Genomic DNA, 17302 nt, shown 5'->3' with positions numbered 1-17302 from the left:
AGGAGTCACACCAGTGGGCATGGCCAGGGCCCTGAGCAAAGAGGTGTTCGCTCTAGGCGGCCAGCAGTTTAGGAACTCTGGAACTTAGTCTCATGTACCCAGCCACATCAATTCACTACTCTCTGTTCCTGATAACCTGGAGACTAACCAGGCTCAGGGCATGAACTTTAACCCCAGATGGGAAGAGGAAACCTCCAAATGCTGTGTACCTTTGCAGGTCTGTGTTGCACATGGTGCAGGGCTAGGGCCCCAGGCAGAGCTGGGCACAGACACCTCTGGCCCAGAATGGGGCAGGGGTGGCAGGGAGGGCTGCCTGGACTTTGCTCATGATAGGGCCTGTCCTGCAGACATGAAACAGGCCTGTGGGATATTAGCACCACTAGAGTTGGGGAAGTTCAGCCCAGAGGAACCTGAACATCATTCCATAGGCAACAAGCACTTGGGGAAGGAAAATTTGAGCCAGATCCTTTTCTAGCTCAGCTCAGACAGACCTGGTTGGTATTAAGGCCAAAGGGCTGCTTGGAGAAGGGGCCCTGGGGGGTGGGTGGGTCGGTTAGAATCTGTGCCCAATACCCAGACTGTTGCCCAGGGGGCAGGAATCAGGTGAGCATGGCTCCCCTTGCTGTTTGTGGTATCCACACCTCCTTCACCTGAGAGTCCACGTGAGAAAGGGTGTGACAGAGACAACCTCCTAATGCCGCAGTCCCCCTCTCCCGGTCCAGATCGGGTCTTTGCATCTCTCCCCAAGTCTTCCCAAGCCTCCTCCAGCCTTCTGCCAGCTGTTCGAAGTAGCTGGCCTGCAGCCTCCTTCCTGTAGCTGCAGCTGCCTCACCTAGCTCCACACGGGCCCTATAGCTTTATTCACCCTGCCAGGAACACTGTTCCCAAGCTCTTCACCAAACTGGCTCCATTCCGACATTCTTTTTTTTTTTTTTTTTGAGACAGAGCCTCAAGCTATCCCTGGGTAGAGTGCCATGGCATCACAGCTCACAGCAACCTCCAACTCCTGGGCTCAAGTGAGTCTCCTGCCTCAGCCTCCCAAGTAGCTGGGACTACAGGCGCCCGCCACAAGCCACAACGCCTGGCCATTTTTTGGTTGCAGCCATCATTGTTGTTTGGCAGGCCCGGGTTGGGGATTCGAACCCGCCACCTTAGGTGTATGTGGCTGGCGCCTCAGCCGCTTGAGCCACAGGCAGCGAGCCATTCCGACATTCTAATTTCAGCCCTCCTCCTCCGTAGACCCCTTCATTTTACCTCCTATCCTGCGTCAAAGACTTTCCCCCAACTCAGAGCTGCCTGCATTGAGACAGCCCTCCCACTCTCCATCAAACCTTCACACCGAGACGAGACGAGTGCTTAAATTCATCTGTGGCCACTGTGTGAAAACTCACACCTAAGCACGCTGAAGAGTATTTTCTCCCCAAGCAGAGGTTGGGGTGAGCAGTATCTGGGGAACGTGGGAAATTAAAAAAGGTCGGGACGCCAGTGACTGAGACAAAGAAGGGTAGCAAGAGGCCTAAAGAACAGATTCCTTGGCTCGGAGCCTGTAGCTCAAGCAACTAAGGCGCCAGCCACATACATCTGAGCTGGCAGGTTCGAATCCAGCCCAGGCCCGCCAAACAACAATGACGGCTGCAACCAAAAAATAGCCGGGCGTTGTGGCGTGCGCCTGTGGTCCCAGCTACTTAGGAAGCAGAGGCAAAAGACTCGCTTGAGCCCAGGAGTTGGAGGTTGCTGTGAGCTGTGATGTCATAGCACTCTACCCAGGGGGACAGCTTGAGGCTCCCCCTCAAAAAAAAAAAAAGAACAAAGTTGCTTGGGGAGCCCCGGAACCTCCAGAACGCAGCCCTTGGCCTTAGAGCGGAGCGGAAGCGCCCCTTGAGTGTTATGTCTCAGCTTTGATAGAGGGAAAAGCTGAGGCTGAGCAGCGGGGACCCGCACTGGAGACCTAGTGGGACGAGCGGAGGAGGTAGATAGGGAGGGGCTAAGGGGCGGAACAGCAGCAAGCGGGCGGGGCCTCGGAGGCTCCCAGGGAACACGCAGGGCACTGTAGGCGGCAGCTAGCCAAGGGCGCAACGGGGGGCGACCTTTGCGCGGGGCGGGTCTCTGGCAACCCCAGGCCAGGACGCACTGCCACGGAGGAGCCTAGCGCCCTGGAGACCGCGCCAGGGTCGAACCCGGGTCCCAGCGCCGCAGCCATGGACATCCTGCCACTGGCCGGCAACATCGCGGCGCTCTCGCTTAGCGCTGTCCCGGTATCCTACGCGCTCAACCACGTCTCTGCGCTTTCGCAGTACGTGCGGGGAGGGGCCGCGCCGGCCTTCGGGGGTAATGGGGGCGGGCGGAGGTGGGAAGTACCGGAGGGGGGGCTACAGGGAGAATGAGAGGGCGGCGGGCCTGGCTCCCGCGGTCCTTGTGCCCCCGGCACCCCTGTCCAGCTCTGGCCTGCGAGGATGGGAGCTGGGCCAGAAAAATTAACCCCCTCTAACGGGAAGTCCCTTTGCCTCTGGTATGGGCGCTCCTGGGACATTTGGGATCTGGGGGGAAGGGATGTTGAGAAGCAGAGACCCCGAGGGCAGGACTTGGAAAGGTTTTGGTGTTGCCTAGGCATGTTCCCAGCACAGGCTTCAGAGTCGTCAAGGGTCAAAGTATTGTCCCAGATAAAAGCCCCAGTGCCACATCCCCCTTCCATTGCCTCTGTCTCAGGCTGAGGGACCAAGGCCATGAGCTAGTGTCTTGACCATGGGCGTGGCTCCCTGGGTAGGAATCCCTGTCTCCATCTCTTGGGACCCTGGCTAAGCCATATTGCCCGTGGGAGCTGCGGTTTCTTCACATGTGTAACGAACATAATCCTTGATCTCATCCAGTAGTTATGGTTGAGGATTATCAATTGTGTGCACAGACTCTGTCCTAATCTTATCTGAGTATTATAATTGTCATTGCTGGTCATATGGGACCAGGATGGATATTCAAGGGGCAGAAGGGTTCATGAGAAGGTGGGGGCCTGGAGAGTATGGGCAAGTGATGGACAGAGCCTTGCTGTGTGACCTTGAACCCACTTGTGTTGAGGGATGCCCAGAGACCTGACTTCTGTAATCCATAACACAGTGAGTTGACCTGTATTATCAGGTTAGTGGGGACAGATAAGGGCAGTGGTTGGGTGGAGTTGATGGAGACGTTTGGACTTTAGCTGGGAGCAGTCCAGAGCCTCTTCAGGTCTACAGAACTGAGCACTAGAAACCCTCCAGCATAGGAGCTGGGCCTGGCCACAGAGGTGTTGACATTGTTGAATGACTGACTGAGCAAATTGAGTCAAACAAATCAGCAAATGATGGGATAAATGATATGGTCAGAAGGGGCTGATGAATGTCTCCTCTGTACCTGATCCAAATCAGGCAGTGATCCTTTCTGGAGAGTCAGGGAGGGATTCCTGGAGGAAGAACAATGTAGATGGGCCATGAAGGATGTATAGGAGTTTGCCAATTAGAAAAGACTTTTGGAAGTGGTTTCTAGGAGGATAAAATAGCCTGAGCAAGAGCAGTTTCAGAGATGGCACTGATGGACAAACAGGTGCTTTAGCCTCATCCCTTGGAGCTTCCTGGAGCTTGCCCTTCCCCCCACCAGGAAGGGTGGGGTGAGGCCTTAGTATGGGACCTGGCCTCCCTGACTTGGTTTACCTCTCCACAGCCCTTTGGCGATAGCATTGATGAGTGCCCTGATCCTAGGAGTGCTCTTTGTGACTATCTACAGCTTGTCCTATTGTGAGATCTCCTACGACCCACTTTATGCTGGTGAGTCAGTGGGAGGCCAAAGGCAAGAGGACTGTCTGAGCAAGGGCCTCCACCCTCAAACTTAAGGGCCATAGAAGAGCTTCCTCCATCAGCCTGGGGCCCTTGAAGAGCTCCCATCAGACTGGAGACCTCAAACAGACTAGAACACTTCCCCCTTAGACTTAGGAGCCTTGAAGACCCTCCTCCTTCAAACCTGGGGCATCTCCCTCATCAGACTGGAAGTCCCTGAAAAACTTTTCCTTTCCATCATTCTGAGATCTCCCGATGGCAGGGATGGTGCCTCTCCCATGAGACATGGAGTATGCAAAGGGAGTGACTGTACCTCCCCACCAGAACATGGGCTTCTGAGGGCCAGGCTATGCCTCCTCCATTAGACATGTAGAATGAGGCAAAGCTGTGATCATTTAACCTGATGGGGAGGGACTGGACTCAGAGTCCTTGCCTGGAATCTTAAATTAACTTCAAGTTCCACCTTATACTTGGCCTGAGCCCACTATGCCTAAAACCCACCTACTTTTGGCTCTAGCCCTGTGCATGCCAGATCCCCACCCACCCTATCCACTCTCTTTGCAGTCTTCACTGTCTTTGCCTTCACCTCTGTAGTGGACCTCATCATTGCTCTTCAGGAAGATGGCTATGTGGTGGGCTTCATGGAGTTCTACACCAGGGAGGTATGTGGGGGAAGGTGGCCCTGGATGTCCCTTTCCCTACTGCCTGCCAGAGCATCACACCTGCCCCCACAGGGTGAGCCATACCTGCGCACAGCTCACGGAGTTTTCATCTGCTACTGGGATGGGACCATTCACTACCTCCTCTATCTGGCCATGGCTGGCGCCATCCATAGAAGGTGCAGGTGATGAATGAGCAGGGTGGCTCCTGACCCTGGGAGAGAAGTCAAGTCCTCAGGTGGGGTTCTGGGCCAGGGTAAAGCCAGAGCTGTCTTTGGAAAAATCAGGAGGGCATGTTCTAGGGCTCTAGTCAGGGGAGGCTAGGTGAAGGTTCTAGGGAACATCATCAAGTATGTGTGGTTGTGGCCAGTCATCATTTGTATCTACCCTGTGCCTGAGCAGCCACTTAGACAGAGGGTCTAGACGGACTGACTGTTTATTCTCCTCTGTTCAACTGCTTGTTGTCCCTTCTATCCTGGGCGAAACTGAGAGGGACCTGGAGCTGGGAACCCAGGGTGGTCCTTGGGCCCTGAGCCTGGGGGTTGTTACCTGCTGGTCACCCCTCAATACCCTGCCCAGGAAGAGATACCGGAACTTTGGACTCTACTGGCTGGGATCCTTTGCCATGAGCATGCTGGTGTTCCTCCCAGGAAACATTCTTGGTAAGGACTCAGCTTTGGGGAATCCTGTGTGCCTTGGGCTGTGTTACTTTCCTGCACTTGGAAGCTCCCTGCCCCCCATGTTGAGGCCTCTATCACTTACTCAAAGTTTGCAGAGTCTCCTCCTCTCCCTAGGCCTCTCCATAGCCTCAGACAGCAGCTTACCCCTCTCTATTCCCAAATTCTGCTTCCTTCCCAAGCTTCTGGTCTCCAGCCCCAGAGGTTTGGCCCAGAATGCTCTTAACACAGGGAGGGAATTTTAGAGTTGTTCTTCGGGAGAAGAGTAAGAGTTTCATGATAGGTCTTGAGAAATAGAGCAGAAAAGGCAATATAGGATGTTAGTGTGGAGTAGCAAAGCCAGCAGATGAAACACATGAGCTGTATCCACAGGATATACCTGATGTGTAGGATCTATATCCAGAGAGTAAATCAAGTCAGGCCAGGCTGAGGATCATGAACATCACCTTGTGGGCACTGGGAGCCACTAGAGCTTGAGCAAGGATGGTATTCATGAATTAAGATATTCTGCCAGGGCCCTGGCATAGTTCAGCTAATTAATGGGTCCAACAAGGCCAGGGAGACCCTTGCTGAGTGATGCCTTCTGTCTCCCACCATGGCAGGCAAATATAGCTCAGAGATCAGACCTGCTTTCTTCCTCACCATCCCCTACATCCTGGTCCCATGCTGGGCAGGCATGAAGGTCTTCAACCAGTCCCGGGTGCCAACCTGCTATACCCCTAACATGGTGAGTGTCCCCAGGCAAGCCTTGTCCCAGCATACCTGAATGTCCTGCATTTGGTCAAAGAATTTGTCTCTTTGGTCGTGAGGAAAGAAAGGAGGAACCTTTATTGAGTGCCTGTTAGATACCAGCCTTCTCATGCTGTCTCTGTCTCTCTCTCTCTCCCTTGGAGCAGATACAGGAAGAGCAAAGAAAGGGCCTCCTGAAGCGCCCAGTGGACCTGGCCCTTGTCATATACCTCATCCTTGCTGGCTTCTTCACCCTGTTCCGGGGACTGGTGAGCCTCCACCTCCCTACTTCCACTCTCTTTTCTCTGAATCATCTCTCCTGCACATGCAGAAAAGCCACTGCCCTTCTGTCCAGTCACCCAAAGAAGTTCTTCATTGAGTCTGATCCGAATGTTTCATGACAAAGCCTCATTCCTAATGAACTTCTCCCCAACCAGAGGGCAAGAACTAGGGCTGAGAAAGGCCAGAGTGAGGGGTTTTGTCCCTGCCCAGGAGGGTGGGGAAGGCCTCCTGAAAGAGAGATGTCTGAGGTGAGTTGTTGGTTTGTTTTTCTGCCCCAGGTGGTACTTGAATGCCCCATGGATGCCTGCTTTGTCTACATCTACCAATACGAACCATACTTGCGGGACCCTGTAGCCTATCCAAAGGTGCAGGTGAGAAGGCAGATAGGAAGAAAGGGCCACAGTCCTGCTTGTAGGTAGGAGTGAAGTTCCAGAAAACCAAATGGAATGTATCATCCAATCAAAAAATACAAATATATGGCTTGGCACCTGTAGCTCAGCAGCTAGGGTGCCAGCCACATACACTGGAGCTGGCAGGTTCAAATCCAACCCAGGCCTACCAAACAACAATGACAACTACACCAAAAAATAGCCAGGCATTGTGGTGGGTACCTGTAGTTCCAGTGGGAGGCTGAGGCAAAAGCATCACTTAAGCCCAAGAGTTTGAGGTTGCTGTGAACTGTGACACCACGGACTCTACCAGGTGACATAATGAGACTCTTTCTCAAAAAAACAAAAAACAAATATATTGTCTTCAGGTATGGTTGAATCCAGCAATTCAGTGATAGTTCTGTCTCTGGGCTCTGCTTTGTTTGGCTCTACTCTTATGTAGTCTCTTTGTGGAGTGGAAGAGACAGCCTAATGTAGCACCAGGCTCCCATTCACCCTACTCAGTCACTAGAGGAATGTGAGCCCTTACTGCCCCAGACCTTAAGCACAAGCCTCAAGCAGACTAGACTGATCCAGCCTGAATCACATGCTTATCTCTTACTGATCATTATGGCCAAGGAGCTAGAATGTTCTGACTGGCTAGGCCACAGTCATATACCACTTTTGGGAAAAGGTGGGTGAGCTTAGTGTGTACGTATATATGTATGGTGGGGGGGGGGGCAGGGATCTCCAAGGAAAATAGAGCATAACTTTATAGAGATCCTGGGTGGGACCTGAAGCTGCCCACACCCTCCCTTGGGGCCCCCACCTCTGGGGTCTCAGGAGGCCCAGCTGGGGTAGACACTCATTTCATAGACTGTGTTCCCCCCACTCTTCCTACAGATGTTGATGTATATGTTCTACGCTCTTCCTTTCTATGCCCTGGCCACCTATGCCCTCACCTTTCCTGGTTGCTCCTGGTTGCCTGACTGGGCCTTGGTGTTTGCTGGAGCCATTGGCCAGGTGAGGTAGGAGGTGGGAGGTGAGTGGGTGAACAGGCATGTAGTTATTGCCCACTCATCAATTACTTTTGTGCTTTCCCTGGGCAGTGCAATAATGGCTCCCAAGAGGCCTCAGCCTCAGGCCAAATACTCTGGGGTTCCTTAGTTTGGGGGAGCCCATGCCAGACTCAGAATCTGGGGTCAAAATTAAAAGGGTCCTACTATATGATTCTCAGGTAGGGACAGGGCCTGAAAGGTATTCCAGAGGGGAAAAATTTCCTAGAGGCAGGGGTAAAGGAGCTGGATTTTGATGTATAAAGATGAGTTCTCTAGGCAGGAAAGGACATTGCAGGAACAAGAACAGTATAAGGAAAGACATGGAGGAGGACAGTGATTTATTTAGTAGGGCTATAAGGTGGGTAAAGGCAGAGATAAGAGAAATTGGCAGCTGGATAGTGAAATCTTTGAACTCTGATATTGGAAGCTTGTGCTAAGGGTGATGAGGAGCCATGGCATGTGTTTGAGCAGTGGAGGGCCTGGTCAGAGATGGGTTCTGATGGGAAGTATTAAAGCCTGGGCTCAGGCCAGGATAGTAGGGGTCAGGAAGCTAATCTATAGAGGAGAATTAACAGGATTTATATAAAGAGCTCTGGGGTGGGGAAGATTGGGAAGAGAAGCTGGACCTAGGTCAGAGAGATGGGGTACCAGACTTAGAAGACAGGTGAAGATGCGTGTTCTGGTTAGGTAGCTGGGGAAGAGGCTCACAGGCAGGTAGACAGGGACAGAGAAGACATGAGGAAACAGGAATATTTAGAGACAGATAGATAGGAGAGGGGAGATAGGTAGGTCAGAAAAGCCAGTGAGATGAAGATAGTGCCTAAGTGCCATCTGGAAGATCCCAGGGGTAATGTTGGTGATTCTGGAACTTCAGTCCCTTCCTGGCCCTGACATCCATCTTTCCTGTTTGGCTACCAGGCACAGTTCTCACACATGGGTGCTTCCATGCACCTGCGCACTCCCTTTACCTACCGCGTGCCTGAGGACACCTGGACCTGCTTCTTCATCTGCAACCTGCTATATGCCCTGGGCCCCCACCTGCTGGCCTATCGCTGCCTACGGTCACCTGCTTTCTTCCTGAAGCCACCACCCTCCAGTCTTCCAGCTCACCATAAGAAGCAGCACTGAGGGGGCTGTGGGGCTCCCCAGAACTCTGTTTACACACCCAACTGGGCCTGCCCTAGGAAAGGTGGGGCTTTTTTTTAGAGGCAGGAGGGACATCTCCAGGTGTCTTCAGTCCTGGCTTTGGTAGTTTCAGGCCCGTGGGTGGGATAGGAGACCAACAGCCAGGTATTCCTATAAAGAGAGCCTCAAATAGCTGTCAACCACACCCCAACTCCCACACAACCTCTTCTACCCCCTCCGAGAATTTATTCATCATCCTTACATGGATCCTTTTAGTAAAAATTCTTTTGATGGGCAATATGTGGCTACCTGAGTGTTTCAAGGTGCAGGGGCAAGGGACCTATTTCTTGGACCCTATAAGGACCCACCCATCACTGCCATCATGGCCATGAGGAGATAGAGTTATCAGAACAGCAGAAGTTAGTTCTAGCTGTTGTGCACAATTCTGTCTTCCAAATAGGGAAAACCAAGGCTGAAGATGGACAAGAAACCTGCCGGAGGTCAGGAGTCACAATTAGGAGAGAAAAGTCCCTGCTGTGCTAATAAATCATAACTAATAGCATGACATAGTTATTAAGCACCATGCTGAAGGCTCACCTCATGTTCCAGATGGGAAAACTAGGGCTGCAGGAGATGAAGGCCCAGTCTGAGGTCATCCCAACCTCTCCACCAAGCCATGGCTGAATGAGGGACAGAGCTCCAACATCCCATAGCAATGAGGACAATGTTAGATTTGGACCTGTGGCACCAGGTCCCTGTAAGTAGAGTGTGATCATTGTGTGGCCCATACCCTGTACAGTGAGCACTTTTGGGTGCTGGAGGACTCCACAATGGTAACCCAGTGGACAGATGGATAAACTGAGGCTAGCAGGCCAGGCCCTTTAACCAGGTCACTCAGCCCTCCTGCCAAAGCAGGGTAACTAATATGAAAGACTCCTGGTTGGGCTGGTGGTTCACGCCTGTAATCCTAGACACTAAACAGCCAAGGCGGTGGATCGCCAGAGCTCAGGGGTTTGAGACCAGCCAGAGTGTGAATGAGATTGTCTCTAGCAGGGCGTTGTGGTGGGAGCCTGTAGTCCCAGCTACTTGGGAGGATGAGGCAAGAGAATCGCCCAAGCCCAGGAGTTGGAGGTTGCTGTGAGCTGTGACGCCAGGGTGATAAACGGAGACTGTCGCTTAAAAAAAAAAACTAGACCTCCGTTGTGGTGGTTGCCTGTCGTCCCATCTACTTGGGAGAACAAGGAAAGAGAATCACTTGAGCTCAAGAGTTTGAGGTTGCTGTGAGCTACGACGCTATGGCACTATACCCAGGGCAACAGATGAGACTCTCAAAAGAAAAGAAAGATTCAAAAACGTTCTGCTGCTGTGAAAAAGAAAGAATCCAGACTCCATCAGGCTTCCCTTTCCTCCATTTTTAAGTTGAAGTCCATTTTAAATGAGCTGAGGCCCAGCGAGGTTCTTTCCTTGCCTAAGGTCAGCCAGCTGAGGCAAGGAACTGGCTGTGCACTTTAAAGTCCGGAGCGGTCCTTCCTCTGCCCATGTTCCAGGCCACCTCCCAGCGAAGCAGTGAGCCTCACTCCGCGTCCCCTTTAACGCCCCTCCTCCTCGCCGGTTTCCCTCCTCCCCTTGCAGGCAGACGCCGGGATTGCGCTTCCCGCAGGGACCTGCCCAGTCCTTGCTGGATGTGCGTGGAGCGCAGTCCGGGCGCGCGCGTAGGGGCCGCTGCGCAGGGGCTGCGAGGGCAGGATGGTGAGTGGGGCCAAGAGTGCGAGTCCCAGGTCTTCCTGATCTGGGATTCTGTCTCTGTGTCCCTGGATGTGAGTCCCTTCGTGTTTCTCTCCGTCTCTGACTTTGGTTTCTCTTCTCTCACACCGTTTCGTATTTCACTCCTGGTACTCTGAGTAATCTTTCTGTCTTTCTCTATTCCTCTCCCTATCTTTCTCTCCCTCTCTTTTGTTCTCCCTCTCCCTCTTCGTTTCCCTCTCTTCCTCTTTCCCTTCTCCCCTTTTTCTCTCCTCTGTGTTTCTCTCTGTCCCTACCCCTATATCTCCCTCCTCTTTTCTGGGTCCCTCACCGTCTTCCCTTCCCCTTCTCTATGTCGCGCACTCTCTTCTCGGTCTCCTGCCTTTTTCTCTGTCCCTGTTGTCTCTCGGTGCGTCTCTCCCTAGGTGTCTCTAGTTCTCCCCCCACCCACCCCCTCCCTTCATCCACCGGTCCCGGCCCCGTTTGCTGCAGTCTCCTGGCGCACGGATAACCTTGCTGCTGCCACCGTTCCAGCTCCTCCCTCCCATCCCCAGCCCAGCTGGGCGGGAGAGAGAAGGAGGGGGTGCTCTAACCCACGGTGTTGGGGATGAGGGACAGGCGGGAGGCTGGGGCAGGGCTAAAGGATGGGGAGTCCAGGGGTGTGGGCTACACGCAGGAGCGAGAGGGAAGTCCTGGAAAGGTGAGCGCGGGGAGAGGGGAGGAAGACTTCCAGCCTTTTCCTTGTTAGTGGGAAAGGGATCTCCAGTACCACGACCAGGGTGGGGCCATGGATGTCTGAGAGGTCCTCGCCGCTGGAAAGGTAGGCCACGGAGCGAGTCCTCGGAAAGGCAGAGGCTGGGAGGCTAGACTGAACGTCGCAGGTCCGTCCCCAGGTGTGCGCTGGAGCGGCCCTCTGTCCTGGCCAGCTCTTGGTGGTGGCATGGGGAGTCCTGCTGCTCACCGCACCCGCTGGGGCTCAGCGCAGCCGGAAGAAGGTTGTGCACGTGCTGGGTGAGTCAGGGCCGCGGAAGCCGGTCTTGCCCCGAGGTAGCCATGGCCAAGATCAATCACCCGGGTGCTGAGGTGGTGGGAGGATGTTCCTGATGGCCTGGGTCCCCCCAGCCTCTCCCCATCTGTTCTTTCTCCCTGAGCCCCTTTGCCCTCTATCTCCTGACCTCCAACCAAGTCTCCCCACATACCCTCCCCTGGGGCCTCTTCCCCAAAGTCCCCTTCTGACCATAAACCCCCTCTTTGAACCCTTCTTGGTCACTGACAGAGGGTGAGTCAGGCTCAGTGGTGGTGCAGACAGCTCCTGGGCAGGTGGTAAGCCACCGGGGTGGCACCATCGTCTTGCCCTGCCGTTACCACTACGAGGCAGCTGCCCACAGCCATGATGGTGTCCGGCTTAAGTGGACAAAGGTGGTGGACCCCCTGGCCTTCAACGACGTCTTCGTGGCACTGGGCCCCCAGCACCGGGCATTTGGCAGCTACCGCGGGCGGGCTGAGCTGCAGGGAGATGGGCCTGGGGATGCCTCCCTGGTCCTCCGCAATGTCACACTGCAGGACTACGGGCGCTACGAGTGCGAGGTCACCAACGAGTTGGAAGATGATGCTGGCATGGTCAAGCTGGACCTAGAAGGTGACCAGCCCTTGGGCAGGATGAAGCTTGCTTCTTAAAGAGGGTGGGGTGGGGAGAATTGCAAGGGACAGAAGCCAAATCAAGTTGGCCTGAAGTTAACTAGAGGTTTGATGGGGTAAAGCCCCCAGATCTGATGGGGGTGATTTTGTTCCCTGGGGACATTAGCAATGTCTGCAGGCATTTTAGATCGCCCCATCTGGAGCAGCTGGTTGCTACTAGCATCTAGTATGTAAAGGCCAGGGATGCTGCCAAACATCCTATAAAGCATAGGACAATGCCCTACAGCAAAGAATGGTCCAGTGCGAAATGTCAATAGTGAGAACCTTTATTGGGCACAGTGGCTCATGCCTGTAATCCTAGCACTCAGAGAGGCTGAGATGAGAGGATGGCTTGAGCTCAGGAATTGGAGATCAGCCTGAGCAAGAGGGAAATCCTGTTTACTAAAAATAGAAAAATTAGTTGTGTGGTGGCTGGCTCCTGCCTGCAGTCCCAGCTACTCAGGAGGCTGACACAGGAGGGTTGCTTGAGCTTAGGAGTTTGAGGTTGCTGTGAGCTAGGTTGAGGACATGGCATTCTAGCCCAGAGCAAGACTCTGTGTCAAACAAAACAAAACACACACACAGTGAGGACGTTGTGAAATCCCAAGATAGGATTCAGGCAAAGAAGTATAGGTTTACATCCTGTTACAAACCCATCCCTCATCTCTGCTTTGCTGGGTGGACTTTCCTTAGGCGGGTTTCTCCTTATGGAATCAAAAACATAGTCCCAGACTTTCAACTTCTCAGCTTAGCTACTGATTTCCTAAGAGCCTCAGCTAGAGTCCCAGAGTTGTCCCTCATTGGCCCAGCTTAAGTCATCCTTCCCATCTAGAAGCCAATCACTGTGACTGAGAGAAAGAATGCTCTGATTGGTTGTTTGTGGAGCTGGAAGGTGGGATTTCTGTCTGAAGAATTTCTCTTTAGTCCACGGTAGAATGTTCTAAGGAGAGATTGGAGAGCCTTCACTTACTGGACTCCCCAGCTATTACAAATAATAACTATAGCAGCAGCTTTCCTTTTTTTTTTTTAAACAGTTTATTTATTTATATTTATTTTTTACAGTTTTTGGCTGGGGCAGGGTTCGAACCCACCACCTCTGGTATATGGGGCTGGCACCCTACTCCTTGAGCCACAGGCACTGCCCCAACAGCAGCTTTCCTTTATTAGGCATTTACTACATGACAGGTGCTTGGGTGAAGAGCGCTCTGGAGTCTCTCATTTAATTTCCCCCAAACTTAAGAGGGAGACAGCTATGGTGGGTACATGGGCACTTGCCTCAGAGAGGCTAAAGCCTTCCTGGCCCAGGGCACATGCTAGTGAATGGCAGAACCTGGATTCAATCCCCAGTCTGTCAGCTCCAGGCCTTTTCCCTGGCCCCTGTCTGCCTCCATCCTGGGTTTGCTGAGAGCACCCCATTCACCCCAAGCCCTGCCCCTCAAATACAAACACAGAATCTTCTTGAGCTGAGCTGTGAGTCCAGTGAAGGAAAAATTCCAGAGTCCTAAGAACTGAAGGTGGAAGGAAAACCAGTGGGTACTGACCTGGGCAAAGCTGGGAGATTAAAGAGATCTTCACCTAGGGCCAACCTTCCCGGGGCTCCCGGTCCAGGGGTGTCAGCACTGGACACAGACATTGGCAGCTTCATGGACTTGGGGGTGGACCAGAGGGAAGAAACCAGTACTAGGAGAAGGGAGGGAGGCCGGGAGGAGTAAAAAAGGAGAGTTTGGGAGCTGGGTTTTTAGTGGAAAGAACATGAGCAAAGGTCTCCAGCGGTGGAAGAGGGGTGGAAAAAATTATGTTAAGAGAGCAGGTCAAGTGAATCCCAAGATTAAGGCAAAAGAACCAGTTATGAGGGACGTGAGCTGGGAGGTCTGAGGCCAGACTGACGGATGAATTAGAAGAGTCATATGGCGCCCTAGATGTCAGGTGAATGGGGACAGGCTGAGGTTCCCAGACTGACCCCTGAGAGCCCCCACTCCCGCTCTCAGGCGTGGTCTTTCCCTACCACCCCCGAGGAGGCCGCTACAAGCTGACTTTGGCAGATGCGCAACGCGCTTGCGCCGAACAGGACGGTATCCTGGCATCTGCGGAGCAGCTGCACGCCGCCTGGCGCGACGGCCTGGACTGGTGCAACGCGGGCTGGCTGCGCGACGGCTCCGTGCAGTACCCAGTTAGCCAGCCCCGGGAGCCCTGCGGCGGCCTGGGCGACGCCAGGCACTCGGGAACGAGCGGAGGCAACAACGGGGGCGTGCGCAACTACGGGTATCGCCATAACGCTGAGGAACGCTATGACGCCTTCTGTTTCACGTCCAACCTCCCGGGTGCGTAGGCACCGCCCCGAGACTAGCCTCTAACCTATTCCCCGCGCCGGGTCCCTCTTCCCTACCCAGCCCTCAGTGATGCAAAACCCCTTTCCAAAGAAAGACTACCCCAGCGCAGCAAAAACTGCCCGGCAACATCACTGCTCTGGCCAAGGGTGGGGTCCCAGGCTGCAAGGGAGCTTCCACTCCAGGCTGGAGTACTGGGCTAAGTGGTGGTGGTAGAGGGGGAAACGCCCTGAATCCCGAAGCCAGTTCTGACAGTGGTCCTAACAACTCACAACCTGCTCCCGCAGGCCGCGTGTTCTTCCTGAAGCCGCTGCGGCCTGTGCCCTTCGCAGAAGCGACGCGCGTGTGCGCCGCTCGCGGGGCATCAGTGGCCAAGGTGGGGCAGCTGTTCGCCGCGTGGAAGCTGCAGCTGCTAGACCGCTGCACCGCGGGCTGGTTGGCCGACGGCAGCGCGCGCTACCCCATCGTGAACCCTCGCGCGCGCTGTGGGGGCCGCCGGCCAGGCGTACGCAGCCTCGGCTTCCCAGACGCCTCCCGACGTCTCTTTGGTGTCTACTGCTATCGCGCTCCAGGCGCCCAGGATCCCGCACCTGGTGGCTGGGGCTGGGGCTGGGCCGGTGGTGGCGGGTGGGCAGGGGGCGCTCGAGATCCTGCTGCCTGGACCCCGCTGCGCGTCTAGGTCCGGAACAGGCAAAGGGCTGGGACACTTGGCCGCAGGTCTAGTGTCCTGCGGTCCCCTGAAAGCTGGCCACATTCCCTGTGGTCCTTTACAAATTAACCACGCCCCTGGGGTTTCTTGAAATTGGCCAGTCTTGCAGACTAATACCCAGGAATTCCTTGGAGACTGGCCAAACCCCACCTCTTTTGGACAGCGGATCTTCCTCCTGCCCTAAATTTCTCCAGAAGACGGGTCACACATGCCCCTAGAGGACCTCAGGAGGCTAACAGACTCTGTAGACTCTTGAAAACTGGCTGTGCCTCCCAAGACCAGTTGGAATCAAATGAACTGTCCTCATGGTCTCCTGGAGGCTGGACCCCCGGGATTGTCTGGAGACTGACCACACACACCATGCAAACTGGTTCCGTCACTGTCCAGGTCGCCTTGACAGTCAACCTTCCCCTTTCTATCACCTGGAGAGAATGCAGAAACTTCAGGGTTCATACCCTTGTGGTCACATGGCAACTGTGGGTTAAGTCACTTCCACTCCCTCACAGTGACTTGGGGACTGGGTACTCCCCTTCTACCCTTCTCCTCGAGAGTCCCCTGAAGTTTCAGGTCACACGTCCACAGGTCAACTGTGGAGGACTCCTCCAGTTTCATGGGAGAACACTAATCTGTCACCTTCAAGATGGTTTCACATTCCCTGCCCTGTCCCTCAAGTATTTTTCTGGATGGGACAGCAAATCCATCCTGCCTCAATAGCCCCTTCCCTGGCTGTCACCAAAGAGACCATTTCCAGAGGTTAGGAACCCATGAGATCCATATCACTCATTAAGGAGGCCAGCTGTTCTGGTTCACCTGTCACCACAGTGACCATCCTGTCATCTAGAACCACACACCCCCTCCCAAATCAGTCACATCCATGGAAATGGTGCCTCCTTCCTCCATTTGTAACCATGGATACTACACAATTCCCATCTTACCATCCTTGACCCTATACAACCTCACTTCTGGCTGTCCCCACCCTGACTGACCACCACAGAGATCACCCTCCCCATAGCTGTCCCCAGGGTGACCCAACATTCAGTTCTGCTCTCACCATGGAAATAGCCCCTTTCCCAAGGCCCAGTCCAGCTCAAGGCCATCCCCTGAGCTCCACCCCTTTTAAGGACAGCTTGGATGCCACAGTCATTGCCATGGAGATCAAATTGTGGTGTCTGAGGTAACAGAACACCTGTCCCTCCTTTTTTTTCTTTATCCACAGGGCCCAGCCCCAACAAGCTGTCACCATAGAGACTATCAGTGTTGTCCTCATGACAATTGACCTCTAAGCTCTCAGGAATGTCTCACCATGGGTCCCATGCCCTTGGTGTCTTGCCCTAGGTTGCCTCCTGCGTCTCATCTTGGACTTGATGGCTGACCCTTACCCAAATGGTTCAGCCCCAGACAGTAATCCAAGACAGGGCTGGACTTCTCAAACTATGGGCCACCCTCTGTTTGCACGCCTACTATACGCCAGCTGTACACAAGACACCCTTGCAACACCTAGACATTTTTGTTGTCACCCTACAGATGAGGAAACTGAGGCTATGGCATGCCCTGCCTAGCCCTTTGTGTTATGCAACCACCTTGGTGTCTGAGACCTCATCCTCATTTTCATTGAGTTCCTCTCTCCTTTCCTGATTATTATCCACATTTTCCTCCTTAGAGACCTTGAAGAGATGGAATGTTTCTTTAACTTCAACATCCACCATGTTCTAGGGGACAGTTTGTTCTAAGAGGTCAGGACCCAACTAAACTCCTCAGTGTTGACAGCCAGCTTATGGGAGAGGGTCAGCGGACAAGGCCATCCCAGCTATGGGTGACTCCAGCTCTGAGGTCCTGCTTGGAGGAGCATAGAGTCCTTCCCATATCCCTTTTTACTGTCACATTCATTACTAGGAAACCCATCCCTGAGTTTTGGAACGAAGTAAGTTTGGATTCAATACTATCTCTTCTTGCTCACGGGATGACCAACTGACAAAACCACTCTGAGCCTGTTTCCTCCTCTGTACCAGGACTGTTCTGAGATCCCTGTGAGTGCAAAGCATATAGCAGGGGCTTAATAAATCCTTGTTTCTTTTGATGAATGAGAAAATGAAGCAGCCAGTGGGTAATTACTTTATCAATGCACTTCAGTAGAATGCTTACGAGCTG

At 53.6% G+C, this 17302-nt stretch overlaps 2 protein-coding genes across 3 annotated transcripts; both read left to right on the top strand.

Annotated features, from left to right (window-relative positions):
• Positions 1 to 2042: 2042 nt before the first annotated feature.
• TM6SF2 (transmembrane 6 superfamily member 2) lies at positions 2043 to 8996 on the top strand. Of its 2 annotated transcripts, none has more exons than XM_023517211.1 (10): positions 2043 to 2293; positions 3688 to 3791; positions 4365 to 4462; positions 4535 to 4644; positions 5039 to 5121; positions 5739 to 5863; positions 6033 to 6134; positions 6426 to 6518; positions 7419 to 7538; positions 8492 to 8996. In XM_023517211.1, the coding sequence occupies exons 1-10, from the start codon at positions 2199 to 2201 to the stop codon at positions 8699 to 8701; spliced, it is 1140 nt and encodes a 379-aa protein (XP_023372979.1). In that variant the 5' UTR covers positions 2043 to 2198; the 3' UTR covers positions 8702 to 8996. The 2 variants fall into 2 exon arrangements, with proteins under 2 accessions (XP_023372979.1, XP_003796640.1); XM_003796592.3 differs by having other exon boundaries at positions 2044 to 2293; positions 4535 to 4638.
• Positions 8997 to 10382: 1386 nt separating this feature from the next.
• On the top strand, positions 10383 to 15124 carry HAPLN4 (hyaluronan and proteoglycan link protein 4). Its single transcript, XM_023517217.1, has 5 exons — positions 10383 to 10447; positions 11335 to 11452; positions 11718 to 12080; positions 14107 to 14439; positions 14733 to 15124. The coding sequence occupies exons 1-5, from the start codon at positions 10445 to 10447 to the stop codon at positions 15122 to 15124; spliced, it is 1209 nt and encodes a 402-aa protein (XP_023372985.1). The 5' UTR covers positions 10383 to 10444.
• The last annotated feature ends 2178 nt before the right edge of the window (positions 15125 to 17302 follow it).

Source organism: Otolemur garnettii, unplaced genomic scaffold (genome assembly GCF_000181295.1).
Source record: "Otolemur garnettii isolate 467f Iridium unplaced genomic scaffold, OtoGar3 scaffold00105, whole genome shotgun sequence".
Classification (NCBI taxonomy): Eukaryota; Metazoa; Chordata; class Mammalia; order Primates; family Galagidae; genus Otolemur; species Otolemur garnettii.
This window is presented reverse-complemented; position numbering and strand designations above follow the sequence as displayed.

Bases quoted from the DNA above. Each gene is read 5' to 3' on its own strand.
- HAPLN4 (XM_023517217.1), top strand. The intron at 11,453-11,717 runs GTGAGTCAGGGC...GGTCACTGACAG, and splicing joins GAAGGTTGTGCACGTGCTGG to AGGGTGAGTCAGGCTCAGTG. The intron at 12,081-14,106 runs GTGACCAGCCCT...TCCCGCTCTCAG, and splicing joins GGTCAAGCTGGACCTAGAAG to GCGTGGTCTTTCCCTACCAC.
- TM6SF2 (XM_023517211.1), top strand. From the start codon at position 2,199: ATGGACATCCTGCCACTGGCCGGCAACATCGCGGCGCTCTCGCTTAGC. The intron at 4,463-4,534 runs GTATGTGGGGGA...CTGCCCCCACAG, and splicing joins TGGAGTTCTACACCAGGGAG to GGTGAGCCATACCTGCGCAC. The intron at 5,864-6,032 runs GTGAGTGTCCCC...CCCTTGGAGCAG, and splicing joins CCTGCTATACCCCTAACATG to ATACAGGAAGAGCAAAGAAA.